The 25,419-nt window shown below is 38.1% G+C and overlaps 1 protein-coding gene across 1 annotated transcript in view; it reads left to right on the top strand.

The window, feature by feature from the left end:
* The window catches only part of KCNQ5 (potassium voltage-gated channel subfamily Q member 5), a gene marked incomplete at its 5' end in the record, with an annotated part of 280,876 nt that overhangs the window by 177,336 nt on the left and 78,121 nt on the right, over nucleotides 1-25,419 (top strand). Inside the window, one exon of the mRNA XM_033512930.1 lies at nucleotides 16,862-16,952. Within this exon, the coding sequence (XP_033368821.1) occupies nucleotides 16,862-16,952 (91 nt within the window). The remainder of the gene's footprint in view (nucleotides 1-16,861; nucleotides 16,953-25,419) is intronic.

Below are 25,419 nucleotides of genomic sequence, written 5' to 3'. Positions count from 1 at the left end.
ATTAAGCCTTTTCCTTACTAAGCCAATGGGACTGAAAAAATACATTTCTATGGCCTTGTGGTTGCTAAGGAAAATAACTCAGAATAGTGTGTTTCTGGCTGACAAACTAAAATCATATTTATTGGGGTATTTTCACAGTTAAACGTTCAAGGACTTGGTATGAACTCTGCTATGTGTCTCTGTTACTCAAAACAGGGCAATTGGCCTAGTCAAAAGTGAACACATCCAGTTGTTGATTAGTTACAACACGAGGATTGATGGCTTGTTTATCCAAATGTTACAAATTCTCTGGTTTTCAGTTTTCCTTTTGCGGTAGCTCTTGCCTCTGCTATATAAATGTGGTTACCAAAATCTGGTAACTATATAAATGAGGGAGAGAGCCTGTGGTGATACGATGCAAAATATGCAAACAACTTTGGCTAAACATAGCTTTACCATAGTTTTGTTATATAAATGTCAACTTAAAATTAAATGTTATGGAAACATTTCTTTTATCTTTATGGACTTTACCAGCTGCACAGTTTTCTCAAGTACAGTTTACATTTATGATGCTGTTTAAATCTATCACATACGTTCAACATGCACAGAAGAATTTTTTAAAAGCAAGCTGTTTGCATTTGTGCAGTAATTACCCAAGGTCCAGCTTTAGTCTTCCATATGCAAGACAAGTTTCTGCTGAGGCTAGGGGGACCAGGAGTCACTGAAGCTGCTAGCAGCAGTTTTATTTTTCCAGAGATTAACGAGCTGAAGACTTTTTATATTTGTTTGCTGCGGAACTATGGTATCCTGTGGTGCATTAGGAAGACTGCATTGCCAGCAGGTCGAGTGAGGTAAACTTGCACATCCACTCACCTCTAGTGAGCCAAGTCTGGAGTTCTGTGTCCAGTTTGGGGCTACTCAGGACACAGGAGACAGGGAGCTCCTGAAGCAAGTCAAGCAGAGGACTGTGAAGGGACTGGAGCAGCCTTCTTATGAGGAAAGGCTGAGAGAGTTGAGCCTGTTCAGCCTTTAGAAGAGTTGACTGAGAGGGGACCTCAGCAATGTCTATCAGTACCTGAAGGGAGGGTGTTTCCAGGTACAGTGAATGTTTCCAAGCTTTTCTTGGTCATGCCGAACAACAGGACAAGAGGAAATGGGCAAAAACTGATGCACAGGAGCTAGCCTCACCTGAACATGAGGAAGAACTCCTTTATTGTGTTGGTGACTGACACCAGAAGAGATTTCCCAGGGAGGGTATGGAGTCTCTCTCAGTGGAGGTATTTAAGAATCATCTGGACACAATCCTGTGCCATGTGCTCTGGGATGACCCTGAGCAGGGAGGTGGGACCAAATGACCCAGTGTGGTCCCTTCCACCTTGACCCATTCTGTGATTCTGTGACCCACACTGTATCATTATTTTACAAAACATGGCTAGATGTTACAATATATTTGCCAATTAGAGATTTTTTTTCCCCTTGGATATTTTGTAATGCCATTCCAAATATTGCATTTTAGCCCCATTTTTCCTCCATCTGATATGAGACTTACCTAGGAACTGCAATAATACCAAAAAAAGGCAAAATTGTGCCTTTTAAAATTTAAATTAAAATTGCTTGGTCTCAACCTCTATCAGTCAGGTTATAAACATATTTTGAACTAGCAGTGTTACATTATGTAACAACAATATGCTACTGTGCTGTGGTGCAAAGCAGAAATGTTAGGTACTATACATACAGTTAAAGTATTTGAGTGGCTCAGGTTCATAGCGTAGCTGTCTCCACAGAACAGATCTGGTCATGAAGCTACAGAAGCCGGCAGATGGAGATTATTCCAGACATATCACCTCACTGTGAGTCATGGAAAATAGACACCAGCATTCATTAATGCTGTAAACCTGCTTGGCCTGACATGAGCTGGGTTCAGTGGTCATTGGATTAGAATTTGGAAATCAGAGCTCACTTCTGTTTGTAACTTCCCTAGTTCCTAAAAAATTATTCATTCTGTAGCAGCCCATAATAAGGCTTTAAAAAGTCAAGATGCAAACAGATTAACAGGAATAGTGATTGACAGCCACTCAGAATGCCACACAGAAGTGGCAACAGGGCAGATTCTAAGGAGTAGGTTCAGGTGAACAAATGAAAATATACATTTTAATAGAGCTGTTTCTTAGATTTTGTAATCATTCCCAGTTTGTTTGCATGCTAAAAGTACGTGGTTTCCAAAACTGAGATTAGACAGCCTGATAGCAGCAGAGCTTGTTCAGATCCACAGTCGGAGGTTCAGGAAGCCCCTGAGCCACAGTCTGCTGGTAAAAAACCAGCTTGGCTCCTCCACAGTCTTCCTTTCATATCTGCTTCCAGTCACTGCTGCAAGGGCTGCATGGGCTTTGGTCCAGACAGTGAAATGGCAAAGAACTTCACAGAAAACTTTATTCCATGAAAAAGCAGACTCATATGGACTCAAATTACCAGGTTGACTTTTCTTTTCTAAGTTCTGGAAAAATCAAATTATTTAGAGAAACTTTCAAGTGCTTCATTTAGCTGTTACCTGATCTACATTCAGCCAGCCACAGACTTCCTGAGGCAACTGGCAAAAGCAACTAAGTGGGAGGGTTTGGAGTTTTTCTTTTTGTCTGTGAAGAAAAATCAAAGACTTTTGATTCCTCTCTCCCTTTTCCTCTGAAGCAAAAATCTGCATTTTATTTCTTGTTAAGTTCTAGAGATCAAATCTAGAGTTAAGAAAAAATCTTCCAGCAGATCAAATTGTCAGGGTCTCAGTAGGTATTTTCACTTTTTCTGCAGTCAGGCCAAGGTCTGCCTGCATAGCCCTTTCCATAGGGTGCCTGCAGGTGCAGGGCCTTGTGGAGGGGCTGTGCTCTTCCTATGTCACAATGACATGGAAAAGTTCAGTCTCGTGAAGTGCTGCAGCCACTAGTGCTCTTCAGAAGCCTGGCTAAGTGAGCTCCTGTTCATACCCAGTCATAAGCTCCAAGAATTATGTGAATATTCATTTTTTAAAAGTAATTCTCTCTTGTGGTCTGCATTTGTGCAAAATCCTTCCAGCCACCCTGGTTGTGCTTGCATTACAGCACACTGGCTGAAGTAGCCTTTTTGTCTTCAAACAGATCCTGTAGGTCTCTCATTACAAATCCTCATTCTTCCCCTAAACCAAAAAGCTGATTAGGTGGGCAGGTGTAGCATGTGACCTACTGTGGCCACAGCTAGAGGAAAAACACTGTGGAAAGACATCACATACCTGCTAAAGAGATGATAAATACATTTCCAAATGAAAGTGCTGCACTGCTGGACATCTGAACCTGTGTCTGGGCATTTAATCACTGCATTGAGCCTCAAAAGTGCTCCACAGGCAAAAGAGTACTCCTAAGCATGGCAGCTCAAAACAGCTACTCAGGGCTTCTGTGTCTGAAGATACCAGCTAATTGCTGGAAAACCCTTCAGTACTGGTAAAGATTTATATCTTTAATAATGATTTATATAATAAAAATCTCATTATCAGGCACCCTTTTTTACTTCATTGGCACAGGCTTTGTGATATTTCTTGACTTTTCAGTAAGATAAAATAAATCTCTGACAGGATAAAAGGAATATGAACAAGTAACTCAATTTATAGCAAATTAAACCCATATCTATCATTATAGTAAAAATAGTGGTTTAGCTTTGTTCTTGCCTGGGTTGCAGGAAAAATAACCAGCAAAATAACAGGAAAGAAAATGCTAAGAATAGAAATGCAGGTAATGAGAATACTACAAAGAACTGTGAAGTTATTTTGAGTTCAGAGGCCTTAATATTGAGACTAGATTCTCTTTAAGGTGCCATTCTGTGATTCTACGATTCTGTGATTAATGTTAGGTTTTCAACTAGAAGAAATTAATTCAGTGAGGTTATTGGGGTAAGGAGGAATATCTATGAGAGAATAGCACCAGAAGGATGAGAATGCAGACTATCCCATCATCCCAACTCATGAGGACAACTTGTTCTTATGTAGATAGATTGAGTGATGCATCCACTCAATGCAGATTGAGTCTGGTGACCTGGGAAAAATAAAATAACAAAGTTGTTTGATGATTAGACTTTGAGGAGTAATGTGACACTCAGAGTTTTTATGTAAGGATTGAAACTACATGTTAAGAAAACAAATGTAACTGTGCAGTCAGTCAGGTGTTGTACCAGGCTGTCCAGAGAGGTCACAGCCTCCTTGCCTGCAGACACTCACCGCTTGACTGGACACGACCTTGAGCAAGCTGATGTAATTGAACTTGCTTTCTGCAGGGACTAGACAAGGTAACTGCTGGAGGTCCCTTCCAGCCAACATAGGATTGTGATTTTTACAAACTTCCTTTGTAAAAGAAGACAGTGTAACTTGAGTTTCATTAGAGATTAATATGTTGATTCTAACAGATAGATTCTTGATTACTTATTTGTCATCACAGTTTATTTCATACAGTTTTATAGGAAGTTTTGACTAAATGATCTTTTGTTGCCTTGATATATTGGTTGATTGGGTTACTTTTTTATCTGTGTGCTCTCATATGAATGGATGGATACTGCTACTTGATTTTTCACTTAAATCAAGATACCCAGTCCTGTTCAACATTCATTGTGTAAAGCTACGTAAATAGATGTTCATAATGGATCACAGAATATAGGAAAAGAGCAGAACACATTTTTTACACATAAATATATAAAGTGTTTTTGGCTCACCCTGAATCCACTCTTCCACTTGTCAGGCTTCCTGAGGAATCAGGGCACAGGCAGACATGCGTCTCTGTTGGAAAGAGAAAAGCAGTGCTCTCACTACAAGGAGGTGCAGTCGGCTGGTGTATCTCAATTAAGAACAATTCCTGGCTGTGCTGGAAGTGCTCTGTCTGGGCACCATACATAGCTTTAATTACTCCTAGCCTAGGAAGGACCAATTCTCAATTCTAACAAAACTCTATGCACTTGAGTTAATATTTTAAAGACAGTTAAAAATTTAGACTCTCAGAGGCTCATAATTTGCAAAAGCTATTCATTGCCTACCCTGCACTGATTTTTAATGTGAACATTTATGAACTGTAGGAGGCAAAATTATCATGTATCTCAGGTTCACATTGTTAATGCAGGAAAACAGCACCACAGCACCACTGTGTCTTATGATGGAGTTGTCTGGACTGAGTACACTGCAGAGGGTATTACTCTGTGTTGGGAGTCACAGAGAGATGTTGCTTTGGCTCTCAAAGAACCAGGAGTCGTTCTTAGCTGAAATATACCAACCAACTGGACTTCCTTGTACTGATAGAAGTGTTTTTCTCCTTCTAGCAGAGATGCATGTCAGCCTGTTCTGGGAATTACAATCCCGTTTACTAGTACAGTCCATACAACTACTGAAGGCTTATACTTTGTATGTTGAAGCTCCAAGAAACTGACTTCAACTGTGTGGTTTACAAAGGGATCTCCAGGGCTTCTTCTCCAGCCTTGGAAGTATGCAGTGTTCAGCATGTACATTGCAATCACCAGTGATGAAACGATGCATATGGAATCACAGAATCATAGAATGGTTTGGGCTGGAACTGACCTTTAAAGATCATTGTGTCCAACGCATCTGCTGCAGGCTGAGACACCTGCAACTAGATCAGATTACTCAAAGCCCCATCCAGCCTGGCCTTAAAAACTTCATGAAGTGCTTACAGGATCATCCTGTGTGAAAGGAAATCGATCTGCTGAAATAAAATTCACTAAAGACCGTCTCTGTGCCTGCAATATGTCTGATAAATGCAAACTTGTTTCACACAAATTTCTGTGCAGAACAATTTTGGCAAAGAGTGCAAGCCACTGTAAGATAAAATGTTGGAAAGTAAAAGCACCCTCATGTGTTGTTTCAAACAGGCAAGCAGCAGCTTTAATGTGTTTAAGATCAAAGGGCAAGTTTTTCCCCATACGGAAAATAAGTGATCTCTGTGTATTTAACATTCTGTATAAGTGCAACAGTTGTTCCAGAACCTTTGCAACTCAGCATTTAATAAAATAACTCATTATTGAAACAGAAACATTACTGTTGCCGAAGCAGTGCAGAAGCAGAGCTTTGGCACATGGAAGCCAGACGTGTGAGCAGCAGCTGGACAGACAGCCCAGCAGAAGCAGGCCCTGCTGTGGGCACACCAGCGCTGCCCTTCCACCCTGCAGTCACTGCTGGTGTGCTCTGCAGCCCTCCTGGTAGGGACCTCTGAGTATCTTGTGTGGTGCACAGAAGAAATTATGTAGCACTCCTTCCAGCTGGGGTGATTATGAGATTAAAGACCCTGAAAAATAGAGGAAATTAGTCACATCATTGGGCTTTGACTATAGAGACTTGGACAGAACAAAGGCTTATTGCAAAAAGGAAGTGTTACATCTTGCTTTAGGTCTCAAGACATAAACAGCACCGCAAGAAGTTTTCTGTTCTGAAAGTAGTATGTGATACACAGCCATGAGCTGTTTGTTGTACCCTCTCCAGCAAGACCTAGTGCTTGACAAAGTGTATTTCTTCTCTTTACTTTTAAACACAAAGAAACTTGAGCATATGAGGAAATAGGCAGATACCCCAGTGCACCCTCAGCTTTGAGACTTTGTGCAGCTTTCCTGTCAATACTATATGGATGAGCATAGAGAGGAGAAAAGTTTTGCTGTAAGTTAAACCCAGGAAATTTTAATTGTCATTTGAACCTTCCAAGATGGGATTCTTCTCTTGCAATCTCACATGCTTCTGCAGTCAGGTTCTGGTCTGTTAGTACTGCTGCCTAACAACAAGAAAGGGCACTTCAGATTCCAGAAAGTGCAGGATTTATTTAGATTATGGAAGACAAGACTAATGGTGTGGTATAAAACTGAACACTCTTGAGCTAAAGCACCATGATTGATTCTTAGAAGTAAGTTTAATACTAACAGTGCATTATGTTAGAAAAATATTCTGTGTTCCATTTATATCCTTGTTTACTATTGGGAGAAAATTATAGGAAATTAACAGCATCTTCTCTGCTACGGTGATATTTATGAGTTAGATCATAATTCCCAACACAAGCCATGCTTCCACTGAAGTCATCTGTAGGGCTTCAACAAAAACCAAAGCCCAGCTATTTGTTACTAGGAGTAAATAAAGTTAGAGAAAGAAGACCTAGATCTTGGTACATTAAAGAAATTTTTAAAATGCTAATTCTTGATAATATTACAGCATTTTTCTGCTTAGTTTAATGAGCCCTGACATTTGTGACTGCTTAGATTTCTGTTGTAGTTGTGAGGGATACTGGGGCAGTAAGGTAGCCTGGACTTGTAAATACTGTTATGCTTACTACTTTTTTTTATTCCATCATGAATAAATGGGTTTTTTTCAGGACAGGCTTGCTCTTGCCTCTTCATTCTCCTTTTTAACACTCCACAAAGGAGTGCTCAAAAACATTCTTCTGTGTTTCAGTGTATCAAATATGATAAATCAATCCTGTCTTAATCAGCTTGTAGAACTGAATAATCACAAAGTGATCTGATTAATTAGTATCTCTGATTTTTTATCACTTTGTACCATTCCTCCCACAGCCAACCAATGATGTGGTACATCTCAAAGCTCTGATGTTTCCACTTAATTTTTTTTTTTTATTTAAAAAGAAATATTTTTTTAAAGTGTGCTTTATTTTCCTATCTACTATTCTGGTTAACATGTGAGATAACCACATTTAATGATGGAAAATAAATTGGAATCTCCATACAAAGCCAAGTATCCTATAGATTCTTCATCTATATCATGGACTTAAGCATTACTGCCAGAACAACTATGTTACTTTTGCAGCCTGGAAAGCTATTATTGGAGAATTTGTGGGTACTTCTTTGTCCACTGTGGGTACTTTTTTGTTCACATTTCTGCAAGGATAAAAAATTTGTAGAAGTAGACAAGGGCTGCTAAGATGCCTTCTTGAGAGATATGGTTAAAAGAAACATTTGCTCATGTGCTACTGTACAGTATCTCTGTATGAATGAATTTGAGTGTCCTTTCCCCTGAAAAACTCCCTAATTGTCAATGTTGGTGACTATATATCAAAGAAAAACAAATGTAAAACAAAAGCAAAATCCAGTATATAATATACTACTGGAGAAAAATAAGAGAAATAAGGAAACTGATTCTTGTTCCCCAGCTCTTCAATAGGATGAAGTATTTTAGGTGAAAATGCACAGCTGCCTTGAGTGCCTCCCACAGTATCAACATCACTTAATCAAGTTGGTATAATTGTCTTAATTCCAAGTTTTTATTAAAATATGTCAAATAGGCACCTGAATTTGAATGATTAAATTTTCAATAGATTTTGTCCCCATCTTTACCTTTGATTAAGATGTAAAACAGTACTGAAATCACAGAATCAAAGAATATTCTGAGTTGGGAGGTACCCACAGGGGTCATCAAAGCCCAGCTCTTGGCCCTGCACAGGACAGCACCAAGAATCACATTATGTGCCTGAGAGCATTGTCCAAATGCTTCTAGAACTCTGGCAGGCTCGTGCTGTGATATGTCCTTAGGATGTAAATTACAGCTCATTTGCTAAATAGGCTTTTATGATAGTGTTTATTCAACAATATAACTTGACATCCAGAAGTACCTATCCATAGTAAAAGATGGATACAGGCAAGTACAGAGGAAAATTTCAGCCAGATACATGGTAACTCCCAGACCATACCCAGGAACTGTCTAGGAAAGTGGTGTTTTACCGAGGCCAAAATTATTCTAATGGCCATCCTCAGCATGTAATGGTGCAGGCCATCAGCAGCCATTGGGATGTCGTTCCCTGCCACAGCACTCAGGGACCCAGTGAATCACAGAGTGGGAATAACTCCAGAGGATAAGGTAGACGGGCTGTTTTTCTCCCAACACAGCGTGTTTCCTTCTTAGTTTTAGCTGCCAAAGCCAGTGTTGGCACCATTGGCCACTGATGGTCGATTAGGCCACGATGTCTGGCCCTGCTGCAGTAAATCACACCTTGGCTCTGCCAGAGCCAGAGCTGCACTCTGAGCACCAAGCAAACAGACAACTCTTGTGGCATAAAAAGTACCCAGCAGCCCAACAATCCTTCTGTTCTTTTACATTTGCTTTGTTACTTAAAAAAAAAAATAAAAATAAAGCAACCAAACGTGGTAGTGGCAGTATTTTTACCTTAAATCCCAAAGACCCAAAGTGCTGATTTTATAGTGGATTATGCTGGTGATTACAGAACACATTTCTTCCTTTCACATCTATACAGTTCTAATATTAAGAATTATTTTTCTCATTAGCAAGACATCTAAGTACAGTATGCAAACAGTTTTACAGAAAAAGGTTATTTGAGTACTTCCTTTTGCCCTAGGTTGTAATAATAGTTATAAAAAAATAGACTGAAATAGAAAAATTATTTTAAAAAAAAGGTTATATAGTGGTCTTCGCTTCTCCAGCTTCATATTGTAATTCTTTAAATTGTCTCTATTTCATTATAAAAAAGTTTTTATCTTAATTTTGTATATGTTTTAAAAAATTATATAAATTCTGCAACCTGTGTTCAGTGTTAAAGACAGCATAGTTTTTATACATATTTTAAATTAATTTTCTTGTGAAATGTCTATGGTCAAGCAAAGGTTGCTATGTAAGCTACCAGACTTGTCACTGGGTGTTGGAGCTATTTGATGCAAAAGAAAAAACCTACAGAGTTGTCTAAATACAAATTTTATTTACTAAATTAAGCATTCAGATTTGAAAATTTTGGTCTACAAAAAGCTTGAGAATGATAAAAGGAGCATTTTGTCATTTTCTACAGGTTTGAGGCAAATCAGTATAATTCTTCCCAATCATTAAAATGGTTAAAATCTGGAGGAGCACATGCTTTATTCTTATTTTTCTCTTATCTCCTGTTGAAGTAAGTGAAAATAGAAAATATCTAGGTCACAAGTATCTCTGAGCATTAAGAAAAAAGCATTTCTTGTTTTGTTTTGTTTTGTTTTGTTTTGTTTTGTTTTGTTTTGAGCAAATGTGCTTGCCCAAGGAAGTACAATGCCTCCTTTTTTAGAAACATGGAGAAACTTACCTTGATGTGTTTTTTTTTTGTCTGTGATGGAATGGGTTATCAAATGTGCATTTAATGATACTTATATTTGTGCCCCATAGGTGCCTGAGCTATTTGATTTGCTTTGTTTTGGTATCATCTCCTGTTATAGCCTCTTCATTGCCTTGTCAATAGAAGCCAAAAACTATCACTTAGTAGACTCTGCTAAAACAATTCCTTAAAAATATGACATAAAAGATCAATTTAGGTTGACACCACTTTTATTTTCACTATGGAAATGTAAACTGCTTCATTTTTGATAAACTGTCCTAATTTTTAGAAAGAGTAAATATCCCACAGTGCAATGAAAAATATTTTTAAAACAGAATTTATCCATCACAGCCTGACAAAACTCACCTTTCTAAATAAGTTGCTTGAGCAGTATGATCAGTTTAAGATCAGTTTAGAACAGTCAGACATGAAATTCATTTCAAATTTCTGTATTTCTGAAAAAGGTAGAAATTAACCCAAAGAAAGAATATATAAAAAGACAGGTTTGTTGCAATACATTTTTTCTCAAAGATTATTTACTAAGTTTCCTATTGAGATTATTTTCCTATTCTAAGACTGTGAGGTCTTCATACTCTACCTCTCCATGGCCAAGGTTGTATTATTTCTGAGTAGAAGGCGGTGCAGTATAAAGCCCTCAACATGCTACACTCTTCCATTTGAAGAAAAAGCTGAAGTGCAAGTCATTCTAAAGGAAGTCTACAGAAGAAATTTATGAGCTTTTTCTATGGAAGAGTGCTTATTTTCCATGCAGCTTTTGTCAAACATGCTTAACAAATTGTAATAACCTTTGTCATATCTCATTTTCTTGCATAAACAAGTCACACTGAAACTATAAATGATGGAAAATTTAATCCACATGGCTTGCGTTATCAAAACTGTTAAACTGTATTCTTTTCCACCATGTCAGCAGTGCATTATCTGTTTTATAGGAATGTTGAAAAGATTACTTTTTAAGGGAGATACCGCAGGACCTGTGTAAATGTCCACCTCACGCCTGCATTAGATGATGTTTTCATTTTCAGTTCTTCCTGAAGAAAATGCTTCAGCTTTTCCCTTCCCATATCGTATCAGAGAAGGCATTCCCAGCCATCAGGATAGCTGTCTGCTCAGAGGTACCAGGAAGTGCCCAGAGGCTGAGGGGGCTGTCAGGTCTGTGCTGCCTTCCTGCCCTGAGCATTCACGTCTGCTCTGGGATGGAAGGTGGTACACCAGCTCTCAGGTGAACAATATGCATAATTCCTCCTCTGTTGGAACCTGGGGCCTTGAAAATTGTTTGCATGTACGAAAGTAACTCCTGGTCCAGGAGATGATGTTTTTTTCTTCTGTATTCCCCAGCATGAGATACTGAATCTGTAAATTCTCCCTTTCATGTATCACAAGGGAGGAGAGTGCTGATAACATCTAGCCAAGGCAGATCTGTCCCTGTGCTTTTTGTGAGAATTGTTCACCAAAATTAAGAGTCTCCATGAAAGTATAATAGTCCTATTATAGACTGTCTTTCCTTTCTTTTTTTTTTAATAGATTTTCCTCTGGGTATTTTACCCTGTGATGTATCTATTAGTGCTATCAGTCCAGTATAATCTTCAGCACATTTATTTATCTAATGCCTCACACAGATTTTATGCATTCCAGGATTAAAAAATCATATAAAGGCATCACTTGGGTACTCAACTCAGCAAGATCCTGATCACTGTCAAGAAAGCATGGTCACTGCCCCTGGCTGTGGAAATAATTACTTATGCAGGGGCTCAAATAGCTTCTTTGTAGGCTCAGACCTCATGAGTGCAAACAACTTCCTCTAAACTTGCAAGAAACTGCATTAGTATGTCAGGGAGAAAAGTAAGAGCTACTTTTTGGTTTTAGTTAGCGTAGGCAAAAGCTTTCAAACATTTTCTACCTTCCATACCTAATCCAGGATAATGGCACTACCAATGGCTTGCAAACAGTTTTGGTCATAATCCTGAATGCCCTTACCTGTATGAGGATTAAATCAGACCTCAAATAATACTGGAAAATAACTCTGGTGGTCTAATCACTTATTTATGCCGCTTAAACGGTGATATATTTTTATTATTTACAGAAGAGGCCACAAAAGTTTGCAGATGTTTAACTTTCAATTATTTTAATTCTAGCAGTAAGTCATGTAGCAAAATAGCTCTTAAAGATCTTCCCAGGGTGTATGTTTTGTCTTTATGATATTCCTTGAATAATTTAACAATTGCTTTAAGCTAAACATCCTCTTCCATATGAACAGCTCTTAAATCAACCAGTAGTAAAATTCTACTGAAAATTATATAAATGGAGAATTGGTAGGTCCTAATTAACCAATTAGAAAAGTTTATGAGAGGTAGATTGATTAAATATCAAAGCTTCTGAGTTATAAGATCTTTCATAAACTGGCTTTTCTCCAATTAGTATATGCTTTCAGGAGCAGGGAATAAGATGAAAGGATCTGCAACAAAACTGATTACTGCTGAAACAAAATGGAAGTTGCTGCTTTTCATAAAATACAAGGCTATGGCAGTACTTGAATAATTTTATGGGAAGTTGCTGCCTAAGGCATATGTTTTACTGTCTGATAGTGAATGCATGAGGAAAAACCATCTGGTTTTTTCAGCCTGAACAATTATATGATCCAGATCGAATCACTAGAGGCCAAATATAATTGCTCTGTGTTTTGCTTTTTACTACTCTCTACCTACAGCAGCATGGTCTTGTATAGTATGTATCGTAGCACACAGTTCAAATGATGGCATGGGAATATACTTTTTCTTCTATTGAGGGTTATCAAATTACTATCCAGGGCTTAATGCAATCGTCTACACTTCATCTGTCACTGGAGAAATAATTCATAATAGGAAAGAACCATTTCTGATAAACTTTGACCACTGTGATGTTTGAACCTTAGGGATTTATTTTGTTGGGCAGATCCTCATTTAACATTCAGCCAGGTGAAAGTTATTGCTGCATTCTTCATGCCTTCAGTTCCAGCTGGGAAAAAGGAGAGGTGCTTTCGTTGCATGGCCTGAGTAAACAGATTGCACTAAAAAGATAACTTGTGAAGCCTCACTAGTAGTTTACCCTGAAGGAAAGCACTTCACTGATATATAAACTACTAAAAATATTCTGCTTTTATTGCTGTTGTGTTGTGTTTTACAGCACCTAAATGTATGCTTTTAGTTTTGACAGGCTAGCAGGACTGGGTTTCTCCCCTCCACAGAAGGGCTTAGAGTTTAATTATAGACATAATGTGCTGAGTGGCACTAAAATAAGTGTTTTGTGTTGAGGGAGGAATGAGGGGCAGAGGGGCAATATTTGAATGTGTGGGTGGATAAATGTCAAAATTTTTCTTTTGTTCTTTAATAGTAGTAATAATAATAATAATAAAAATTTATAATGATGCTCCATGCCCTTTTGAGTTTCTAGGAAAACTGAGAGCAGGAGTTATAGAAGTTTGGAAAAATTTCTTTCCAATACTATTTTTATGTATTTCTGTGAGGATTGTTTCTGCTTTTCATGGATAAACTGCAGAACTATGTCAACCAGGTGCTAAGCCATGCTGCACCTGGCTTTCCTGAATATTTGCTTTTATTTTGATTAATACACTGCTTAACTGTACTCATTCCCTCTCCTGACTCACTTTTCCCATCTATTGTGAATAAACACCTTGCCCACAGTGATATTCTAAATCATACTCCTGACAGACTATGGCAAAGCAAGTGGTGGGTGAATGGAGGATGGTTTTGTGTAGGACTGGGCTGTGACTTAAAAGGTTCAGGTTTATTCCACATGTAAAGATTTTCTGTGTAGCCTTAGGCAAGCTTACCTTTACTGTGGCATGGTCTCCAACTGTGATATGGGAACAAGAAATTTTATTTTTTCCTGCTGTGTCTGTTTTCCATAATTGTGCTATAAGAAATCTCTCCCAAGTGAAAACTGGTATCGTGTGATTGGATAAGACCCAGTACAACTGGGCCTCCAATTTAGTTAGTATTACAGGAATAAAATCAAACGAGCAATTTTTAATACCTAAACATGAAGGAAGTAAGCAAATGTCATTTTAATTGATTCAGGTCTAAAAAATTCAGCAAAAGGAAATTACGTTTTTTTACTGTAAATTCTTAGTCACTTCTTAATTTTATTTTGCCCTCCATGCAAGCCTTAATGAGAAGAAACCACATTTATGCCTATGTCAGTAGGATGTAATTATAGGGGGGTTGCATCTGAAGGCTGTAGCAGCTGAAACTTCCAGTAATGTTCTATGAGATTTTCCTTTTTTATAAAGTGAAGTGAAGGGGAGAAAAATTGTTCACAAGATGGATTTTTGTCACTTATCACAGAGCCACAGAATCATAGAAAAATAGAATCAGAGAAAAATAGAATCACAGAATGGTTTGGAGTTGGAAGGGATATTAAGATCATCCAGTTCCAACCCCACTGCCATGGGCAGAGAACCTTCCACTAGACCAGGATGCTCATCCAACCTAACCTTGAACACCTCTAGGAACAGGGCATCCACAAGTTCTCTGGGTAACCTGTTCCAGTGCACCCTCACAGTAAAGAACTTCATCTGAATCTTACATCCTTCAGCTTAATGCCATGTCCCTTGTCTTTACTACTACATGCCCTTGTGAGAAGCCCGTCCCCAGCTCTCCTGTAGGCCCCATTTAGGTGATGGAAGGCTGCTCTAAGGTCTTCCTGGAGCCTTCACTTCTGAGGATGCTGAACAACCTTGATTCTCTCAGCCTGTCTTCAAGAGAACTGGTCCAGCACTGTGGTCAGTTTAGTGTCTTTCCTCTAGGTGATGTCCCAACAGGTCAAGTCATGTTGAACTTTTTGTCCAGAAACACCCCCAAGTCTTTCTCCTCAGGGCCACTCTTGATCCATCCTCTGCCCAGCCTGTACTTGTGCCTGAGTTTTTCCATGAGTCTTGAGCTTTAATTAAATCATGAAGCATGTGTTGATCTTCACCTTTCTCTAGTCGAGAAGATAAGACTTGCCAATGGTGTATGCCAAATGTCCACTTTATCTTCCTGGATACTGATTTATTTACAGTCCTTAATAAAATTTATACACAAGCTTCTACCATATTTGATTTTCAGAGTAGAACTTCTCCCCAGCAGTTAAGTAATAAGCTACAAAATGTGTTTCCAAAGTCGTATTGTATTGCAGATAAAGGTTTTCTACTAGAAATTCTGAAGACTAGACTTATATTTGTATGTAATGTATTGAATATATTATAGCACTCCTATATTACATCATTATGAAAAGTCCATATGTTCTGTGGGAAAAAGTAATCATAGCTCCTGAAGCACAAGTGTATGCAAATGCAATAATATATTGTTATATCCAGCAGTCAGAAACACAGAAGTATATAGGTTGAAAAAAGCCTCTGTGAGTCTTCCAGTCCAACTTCCTTTTCGAAGCAGAGCTCACTTCAAAGTCAGACCATGGCCTTTTTCAACCAAGTTCTGCAATCTTTGGGGGCAGGGGTTTCACAGTGTGTGGTGCATTGACCCTGTCAGGACACTGGGTACCCACCAAAGCCTCCCTATCATTCCCCTTCCTCAGCTGTATGGAAGAGAGAAAGTATAATGAAAGGCTCATGGGTCAAGATAAGGGCAGGGAGGGATATGTATCTTCATTAATTACAATACCTATTCATGTGGGTTAGAACATCACCTAATGAGTGCCAGCAATTCAGACAATAGTCAAAGACCTGTTTTTTGTTGGTTGACTCATTGTGCAGCATGACTGACAAGTGTTTCAAGAAGGAATTTAGCAAAACATCGGTAGAATCAATTATTACTGGGTGCTGATTAGTCAATTCATGATACTCTGGGTAAAATTAACCTCTTTTCTGATCCAGTTTGTAGATGGTTTCACTAGCACAGTGGTATTGTTGGTGAAGCAGTGCAAGAGGAATGGATTATTCTTACCACCAACAGTTTATGTGTCACAGCAATACCAGTTCTGCTGGCTCGTGTCCACAAACACATGTGCTGTGACTGCTAAGGGTTGGACATGGCATGTGCAAGAATTTCTGCAGTGATACCATTTGTTTGGATCTTCCTCACAAAAAGATTTAGCTTTTTTTGTCTGTGTTCATCAGAATCATGAAACATACAGGCTCATGTAAACTCAAAATTGTGCTCATGTTTTCCTGATTATAACTGTCTGGCTTGTGTAATTGTTTGCACTTCTTCAGTGGATTGCATGATACTAAATTTGTTCTCAGAATGGAGCCTGTTCATTGAGGACAGTGATGCCATAGCTCTACCTCTCACTTCAGGTAGTCTGTACATGAAGGCTGTTGCTCAGAAGGAGGTTGTTTTGGATGGATAGCTAGGTGCAATATAGAACTTCACTCTTCAGTAAGCTTATGCAGCAGGTATTTGTGGCCAGTTGTAGGTGAAATGATTTTTCAGACCTGGGAAGCAAACCTCCTACTGGACATCTTACTTTAAAAACACTTAGATTATCTGGACTGCATAAAGGTACATGATTGTGATACAAAAAATAATGTCTGTGTGCATTGGGTCATTTTCCCAAGAAAATCTTATTTCTCTGAATTCTAGCAGTGCTGCTCAGAAACATAGAGATTTAATAACAGGTTATTATTCTAATGTCTTTAATGAACTAAGTGGTAGCTGTATTCCTCTCTACTAATGAAGACTGTACAGAGACAGTCTTACATTAATGTTGGTGAAGTACAATCAATATAGATACTGGATCAGGGTACTGTAAAATATTAACAATTATTAATATTCTTTCTTTTTCAGTTTTCTCCTTGTGTTTGGTTGCTTGATTTTGTCCGTGTTTTCTACTATTCCTGAGCACACAAAACTTGCCTCTGGTTGTCTCTTCATTTTGGTAAGTGAAAATTCTAAATACAAGGGTTTTACATATACTTTTGTATACATTCTGATAATCTCTCTTCCCATGGAAGAAGTAATATAATACAGTGACTGAACACTTAAAAAAAAAATCAGAGTTTTCCTTGGAATGATGAAAAAATTAAAAGATAGAGGATTCCACCATCTTTTTTATTTAAAAACAGGCCATGTAGCAAGACAGTGCTAGTAAAGTATGGTCCTGCATCCTCTTCTTTCCTTCAGAACTGCTGTGGTTTATAACTGATAGATTTTCTACTGCAGTTTGGCAATGACTGAGCATGAAAGACCTTTGATATTGCTGCTGTCTTTTATAAAGTCAGTATGTAGTAAGAGACACTTAAAATAGGAATTAATTTTGGTATCTTAGATACGGATTTGGGCTAGCTATTGGTAGATACTGACAATTTATTAGCAGTTGCTGCAGTAGGATGTGGTAGTTTCATTATTTCTTCATAATGCGTGCTTTTGTATTATGTTTATCTCTCCTTTTTCCCTTCTGAGGTAAATGAAAGTGGCTTTAATCCCTAAAAGTGCTTAACACTTTTCATGCATTGTACAGGCGCCACTTTATTCATCTGCTTCTTGATGGGCCATTTAGTTCTGCAAGTGATGGCCTGAGGATAAGCAATAGCAAGTATTAAACGTCACCATGTACCCAGAGTTACCATGGTTATTTCAGTTCCATGTATTCAGCAGGCTGTGGCTTGTTAAGTAGTGCCTGAGGTGAAGTAACTGTTGACAAATGCCAACATTCTAATTGTCATTGCTGTGTATATCCAAAAGCTCTGGTCTTCAGAATGGATCCCTAATTAATTATGGCGTGAGCAGGCTGATAAGCATAATTATGTTGTGTGCTGTGTCTTTACAGCACAATGGGCCACTGTACCAAATACCTGAACTAAATATCCAGAACTGGCTTAGGTGCAGGTATGTGGTGTTCTGCTCCACTGTATGGTTTCTTAGCAGGGCTAATTAGGGAGAAGCATGCTAAATGTTGCCTTTTTCTTCCTTGCCATATTAGTGCTTTCTCTTTCGCTGAAGATAAGACAAGGTGACATTAAACCAGGTAAAAAAGGTCAGATTTGAACCTGCACTCACACCTAGACCCATTATTTACAAATCTGAACAACACTTTGTAAATGGAAGTTTGTTTTAATGTTCTGCAGCTAATTATATTATTGTAACTATTATCCTAATTGCTAAGATTTTTTGGTATAGAAAACAGGAAAATCTGATTAGTCTGAAAATACTCTATTTGTAATAAAAGGTGCTTTTGTGACAAGTAATCCGTTTTCCTGTATACTTATGCAAATTTGTTGCAGAAATGCCATTTGTTCTGACATAAAATATGCATTTCCCAAGAGCCACGTATTTGTTGATTGTGCTGGTACACTTACCACTGCTGATTCCTCAGCTGGCTGGTTCCCTGTACTGTGCCAGGGGTCTCACAGGAGCCACAGTGAGCAGGAGCTCTGTGAAAGCCTGGCCTTGCTCCCAGCACTGGGTAGAGGTGTGCTGAGCTCTGATTGCTCGTACACCAGTCCTTGGAGAGGTGTCCATCAGCTGAGCAGAGCTGCTCAGTGTCTGCTGGGGGAAACTTTGGTGCTTTTTGCCACTAAGGCTTCAAAAATGAGCTTTGTCCATCTTAACTGTTCTGACTGTACATACCATGGCATCCTCAGAACATGGAATAGGACTTAAGGAAGAAAAGGGTGGATGGTTGATCCGTGAAGCATCAATACTAGCCTCATCCAGCATTTCTATACTATAGCCTACTGTGTTCAACAAAACTTTGGCAGGAATAAACCTAGTGATGACGAATTTTGCATCTCCTGCTGTGGGTCTCTAATGGAGAAAAATATAAACATAGCAAAGTATGAAGTTCCAGAAGCATGCTAAACTGACTGCTTTATTGCAGTTTGCTGATGCATGGTTTATTCCTTCTCTACATACTGAATCATTAGCTGATATTAACAGTGTTATCAAAACAGACTTTTACAGCCACAAACCAAGAGGAAAATACATTTCTACATTAACTCCGGAGCTGTTGTTTTGGCTCTGCTGACACCTAACTGCAGCCACTAGAGTTTTTGCAACCTTTTCCTTGCAGTGATTCACACAGATCTTCCAAATGTGTCATTTAGTAAGACAGCTGTATTAATTATCAGATCTGGTTTAATACTGTTTGTGCTTTGTGCTTGAAATAGAAGATATATATTTATTTTCTAATGAAGTACCGTACAAATGTAACAATCCATAGAGCTGCCTGCTGGGTTTCTGTGAACTGTTTGTTTTGCAGATTTATTCCAGATGGTCTCCCTCCAGCCATGTTAATTGGCTACAAAGCTAATGTAATGTTCCTTCAACTTAATACCTGAGCTGCTGCGTGCACTGGCACCTGTGGCTTTTGACATATTGCAGCTATTCACAATTACACAGGGAGATTAAAGAGGGAAGTGTAGATGAGCTGAGCAAACCTTTTCCTCCTTCTCAGAAAGGCCAGAGGAGCTGAGAAGATTATTCTTCTCCAATCAGTCAATTCCATTTATCTGCCTGAGCTGTGCCTTACAAGGGAGCAGAGAACATATCTCATAATCACTGCATCCCAAATACTCTCTCAGAAACATGCAGCAGGGTGTGATAGTTCAAAGTAAATCGTTTAGGAACGCAGTAATAGCTGAGGGCTTCTGAGCTTCAGCAGAGGTTAATGGACTCATCTGGGCCGCAGAAATGCCTGAGCTCTGCTACCAGAGTTGAGGCAAACCTGCCCTGCTGTGTTGTGCTGGACCCAGCTTCAATTCTGGCATCCACACAAGTACTACTGTGTTCCAAGGCATCTTCTCCTTATCAGGAAATCTGTCAAGGGAAACACCTCTATTATTTGAATTTTATGCTCAAAATGAAAGTCATGCAAATAAGTGCATGTTACATACAGTTGGATTTTTGCATCAGTAATTAATTTGGTTAGATATGTGTCCAGAAATAATGAGAGTAACCAGGAGGAGAGCATCAGATAAAACTCTTACACACACAAAGATAATTATGTTTTAGCCTCATCTGTGCACAGAATTTCTGGCACTTAAGTTGTAGCAGTGATATATCCCAGACAGCCTGTAGAATAAAAATCTACTTCAGCATCAAAATAAACCACAAGCAGTTTAAGAATCCAACTAACACAGCAAGAAAATAATCTTTGGTGTATTGCTGATCTACAAGTACTTTTGCTAGCACTTTATCAAATAATAAACACAAGGGGAGTAAAACTGAGGCTGTGAAGGCAAAATCAAATCTTTTGGGGAAGATAGCCAAGGAGGAATATTATCTGGAACTGGAGGTCATTCACTCACTTGACCAAACTCTATATTTTAACTTCATTTGCAGCCAAAGCTGAAAGTTATGTGAATTTCTAGTTCACTTCTGTTTGTTTGCTGTCAATGCAAGAAAATTAATAAAATAATTTGAGTGGACCCAGGAAGCTTTGACAAACTGAGAAGTTAAAAATAAAAAGGTCTTGGATCAGTTTAAGTGCTTCATTTGACCTGGTTTAAAATATTACTTGTGTATTTGATTATTTTAGAACTTTTGGCTTAAAACTCAGATTGAAGTTGCAGGAAACAAAATTTCATTTTTATTTGAAGTGAGAAAGCTATTTTCTTTTTCTTTTTTTTTTTTTTTTGTGATTTTAATTTTTAATGAAGAAGGGTAGATCAAAAACGCAAGTGAATGTCTGCATCACTGGTTTTATCAAATCTGTTTTGTGGTTTTCTCTGGAAATGGCTGATGTAGAAAGCTGTACCCAGATTTGTAGAATAAAGGCCTCTGAAAATGTACTCTAGGAACACATTCTTCAGGCAGAAATAGCTCCCAAAGATATAAAGCAGACAGCATGCACAGGATGAAGCTGGTTTCTCCATGTACTGTGGTCACTTACATGAACCCAAAAGGAGTTTGTGCTTCTAGTGTGCTTCTAGCAATTAGTACCTTTTCAGGATTTTTTTCTCCTAATATTGTTACATAAAAGAAAGAGGATACACATTGATTTAAAAACATTGGGTATAGCTGCTCCATGAGAGGCAAGCATATATTCAGTTTGTCTCTGCCCTAGGAAGTAAGTCCATCCACGGGAATGTAATCATACAAATCTGCTACAGCATTATAAAGCTAGCCAGAGTAGATTTAAAAAGGGAGATGGATAGCTCAATTAAAAAAAATAAAATATCATTTTTCAGTTTAGATTGTACCATCACTTGAATCCCCTTGCCATGCTTAGATAAAAGACCACCAGACCTGACAAAGGACTTAATGATGGCTCTATAAGACCATCTATCAAGGCATAAAAAGAAAAAATTGTCTTGAAAGATTGCAAATAAAGATACATTTCTAATGACAGTAAGGTATAGACTATATCACTGGAATTTTTTTCTTGAGTCTTCTTCTGAGAAAAAGAGATTCATTTATCCCTGGGCTAAAAATCAGTGAGTTTGTCAAAACTCAAAATCAGTATTTCTCAAAAAATACCGACTTGTAGGGTTTTATTTTCCAAATCAAATCTTAGCTTTGAAATTTCAAAATTCCTCCTAGAAATCTCTGAAAAATCACATTAGACATGCAACACTAATGTTATCAAAGATATAATAAGGGAGGGAAATACCATGTTGATATGGTACAAAACCTTCATGTTTTCAGTCTTGTTTGGATTAATGTACGCTAATATTATAGCATGAGCAAAAAACAATTCAACTCTGTCACAAAAAACTGTTAGCTTTGAAAATATTCCATATTTTCAAATATATACCATATATACCATACAAAAATGAATATTTTCACATCTTTGCTGTTTAAATTGATATTCTCCTATTATGTATACAGATTTGACCAATTCAGAGCTGACTGTTGTTACAAAAACTTGGGCAAGAGTTCATCACAACTACTTGTGAATCTTTGTGTAGAAAAAGAACAGACTTCCCACTGGAAATGTAAATGCTGGGTGCACTTCGATTAAATTAAAAGTTATTACAAGGAAGTCTGACAGAAAACAAAAATCTAAATTAAATGATGGAATTATAAACAGTGGCTGTCCTCAAATTAATTCTTCTCTCAGAAGGCAGTGTTGGCACTACCAACCAACCAGCAAAGCTCTCTAACAAACAAGTACACACTATAGCTATGAGAGAGAGATTAAATTAACCATGAAAATTATTTCCTAACAGAACATGGCACTGCACATAAAACTCTCGAGATATCTATATATTGTCAGTAGAAGGTATCTATATATTGCCAACAATGCTGAGGGTGATAAGTACACTTCAACAGACCAGAGAATAAAGATGTCTCAATCCTGGCATAGGCCTATTATTGATATGGTTATGAGATTGATTATATTGTTAGCAATGTTTTGTCCTTTTATTCTTCTGCATTAAGCAGAAATTACCTTTGTAAAGAAAAGATTGAACATCACACATGGAACAAAATCATTTTTCTATTGTAATTAAAATTGCAATATATTAGGTTCTACCGGGAAATCTTAAATGGGTTTGATGACTAAAGATGATTAAAATTGCAATGTGATCTACAGACAGGGAGAAAAATAATCTCATAACTGAATCACTTGAAGAAGATAGGATAACTATGAACAGTTACCTCAAGTGCTACAGCATTCAGCAGCAAATGCAGTAAAAGGCAAGAGAGATTTTGTCACTGCCAGAGCAAAACTACCAATCAGTTGTGTTTAACAAAAAATCTGCATTAATATTCAATGTTAGGATCACTGGACTTGCCACAAGTCAGTGGCTGCTGGATGAAATGCCATCCACAAAATTATTTTCCGTTCCTCTGAATTAACAGGGCACGTATACAGAAATGCTTGGCAATGTGCTGTGAAGAAATATGAATGGAAATAGCGAAACCACAAGCAGTGATAAATGTAACAAGTTCGTGGCCTAGTACATTTTTAATATTACAAGGACTAACCTGTAGTGAAAAAGCCAGTGTTGAATTTCTAAATAGGTACATTACACTAATTTATGTTGTGTATCAGTTCCTATATAAGAGCTGTTTCTTAGCTTATCTTGTTGATGATATTGTATGGCTATATGCAGTGAATCAGTAGAGAAGATACTGGTACTGAGAACAATCAGTTTCTGATTCCCTTTGTTTCCTAAAACAAAGAGAATTAATATTCAAAGGTGGCAAATATATTAAAAGAGCCTTTAACCAGCCTTTCAAGAGACCACATTCTCTGGAGAACACAGAATCTGTAGGAGGATTTTGAGATTAGGAGCAGAAAATGGGGAAGATTAGATGTCAGTGATGGGGTGGCAGGCTTCAGATTAATAAGGATATAATTCTTTGAGGAGGGGAAATCATATCTCCTTTTAGGTTACCAAACCATCTGTCCTGGACTTCCTTTAAGGACAAATAAGCAACATTCCTTATGCAAATACTCTTCCTATGACATGTCTTCTTTCTTGTTTTATCACTTTAAGTGATAACAAGGTAGCATGGGAAATCATCTCCAAGGAATAAGTGTAATATTTTCTGCAGATGTAGATTTGTGATAGTTTATGCTAGATCCTGCAGTATGAATTTTTTTGGCTTTGCCAGAGTTTGCTACAGAGCTCAAGAGTTACCTCCTTAAAATGGGTAAGAAAGAGTTTAGATTGCAACAATAAGCATGGATAGATATCAAACTCTCTATCAGAAATTCAGACCTGACCTTTGTCAGGGAAATATTGATTTTCCAGATGGAAATGCAGAATATGTCCCCAGAGGAAAGCCAAAGTACATGGTTAAAAATAACATGTAAGGAAAAAATTCTACAAACCATTAAATGTCAAAAGGAAAAGAGTGCTGAAGAAGGCAGCACATCAGTGATATGAAAGCTGTTTGGAAATCTAGGGAAAATCCAGCATCTGAGTAACACAGAAAGCTGCAAACCACCCTGTCTCTTTGCAGAGATGTGACAAAGCATGTGAAGATACAGCTTGCTGCAGTCAAAATGTGAACTTTCCTCAAGTGACAGGAGAAATCTGTTCACAAGATTCAGTTTAGAAACTGTGAATTCAAGCAAATGTCCAGCACACAGCTGGATAAACACACAATGGGTGAGCAACTGGCTCACATGTTGGCCACCAAGAGTTGTAGTGAATGAGGTAACACCAGACTGATAATCTGCCATTAGTGGCGTCTCACAGGACTCCATCCCTGGCCCTCTGCTCTTCAACATCTTCATAAATGGCTTGGAGGCAGGACTGGAAAGGGGTACTGAGCAAGTTTGCAGATGATTCAAAAGAGGAAGGAGCTGCTTCCCTTAAAGGCAGGGAAGCCCTGCAGAGACACCTTGACAAATCAAGCCTGACAGAGTTCAAGAAGTGTTTGAACAATGTTGTCAGGCAGAGGGTGTGATTCCTGGGGGTGGTGCTATGCAGTGCCAAGAGTTGGACTCGATGTGCCGTGTGGTCCCTTCCAACTCAGCTTGTTCTGCGAAATAAGTACTAAAATACAGGCAAAAACACCAAACAAACAAATCTGCAAGAATCCAGAGTAGACATACCTATAATGAAAAAATCCACCTAAAGTGAAGGTGATGGTAAATACACAACCACACAGTGGAACTAAGTTCAGTTTTGAGGACCCTGGGTTGTGGCTAAGTTACAAGGGTGAATTAGCAAAATAAGTACTGGCTATTTTAGGCTTTTAGTCTTCCATTAAGTACCTAAGGAAAGGGTGTATGTCATGGACAGGACAATAATAATAAATTTGGTATCACATCTGAACCAGACAGGAATTGGCTAATTGTACCATAAGAAGATATGATCACAGGAAATGTATGGCTCATAAAGATATATGTATGTTTTCTTTTTGCAAGAGACCAAATTCCATAAGCCTGGAACAATGTAATAGGAAAACCTGCAAAATAGTCAGCAAATGGCATGATGTGTAAAACACAAAGACTTGGTATACTGGCTCTCCAAATGCAGTTGTTTGACAAAAAAACGGGGACCAAGTCAACTTTTTCATGGAACTTAAGGAACTGAATAAAAATATTGTGACCAGGTACTTGTCCAAGTAGCAGAATTGTTTGGTGAGGTGATATTTTTGAGAAATTAAATGCATTAATAGACTTTGGCTGACTGGGTTGAGTACCTACCAAGACCAGTTTGTAAAAAGTTACAAACTGTCAGAAAACACTTTCTTAAAGTTGTTTTCTGAAAATTTTTGGTACTGGTAACATTTCAGTATATACCAACGGAGATGCACTTGTTCTCCCAGTGGTTAAAACATGCACAGATGAACATCTCAGGAAGCTCTCGTAATGAGTTTTGACTCAAAGGGAAGAAGTAATTTTAAAAAGAACACTGCAGAGATCATTTGTAAAATCTCCAGCATTTAGCAACTCCAAACATGCTAAGGTCAAAGAATTAAAGAATGTCCTACTCTTCAGT

The sequence above is a fragment of the Parus major genome, chromosome 3 (assembly GCF_001522545.3).
Source record: "Parus major isolate Abel chromosome 3, Parus_major1.1, whole genome shotgun sequence".
Lineage (NCBI taxonomy): Eukaryota > Metazoa > Chordata > Aves > Passeriformes > Paridae > Parus > Parus major.
Note: the sequence above shows the minus strand (reverse complement) of the source record. Positions and strands in the feature narration are given on the sequence as shown.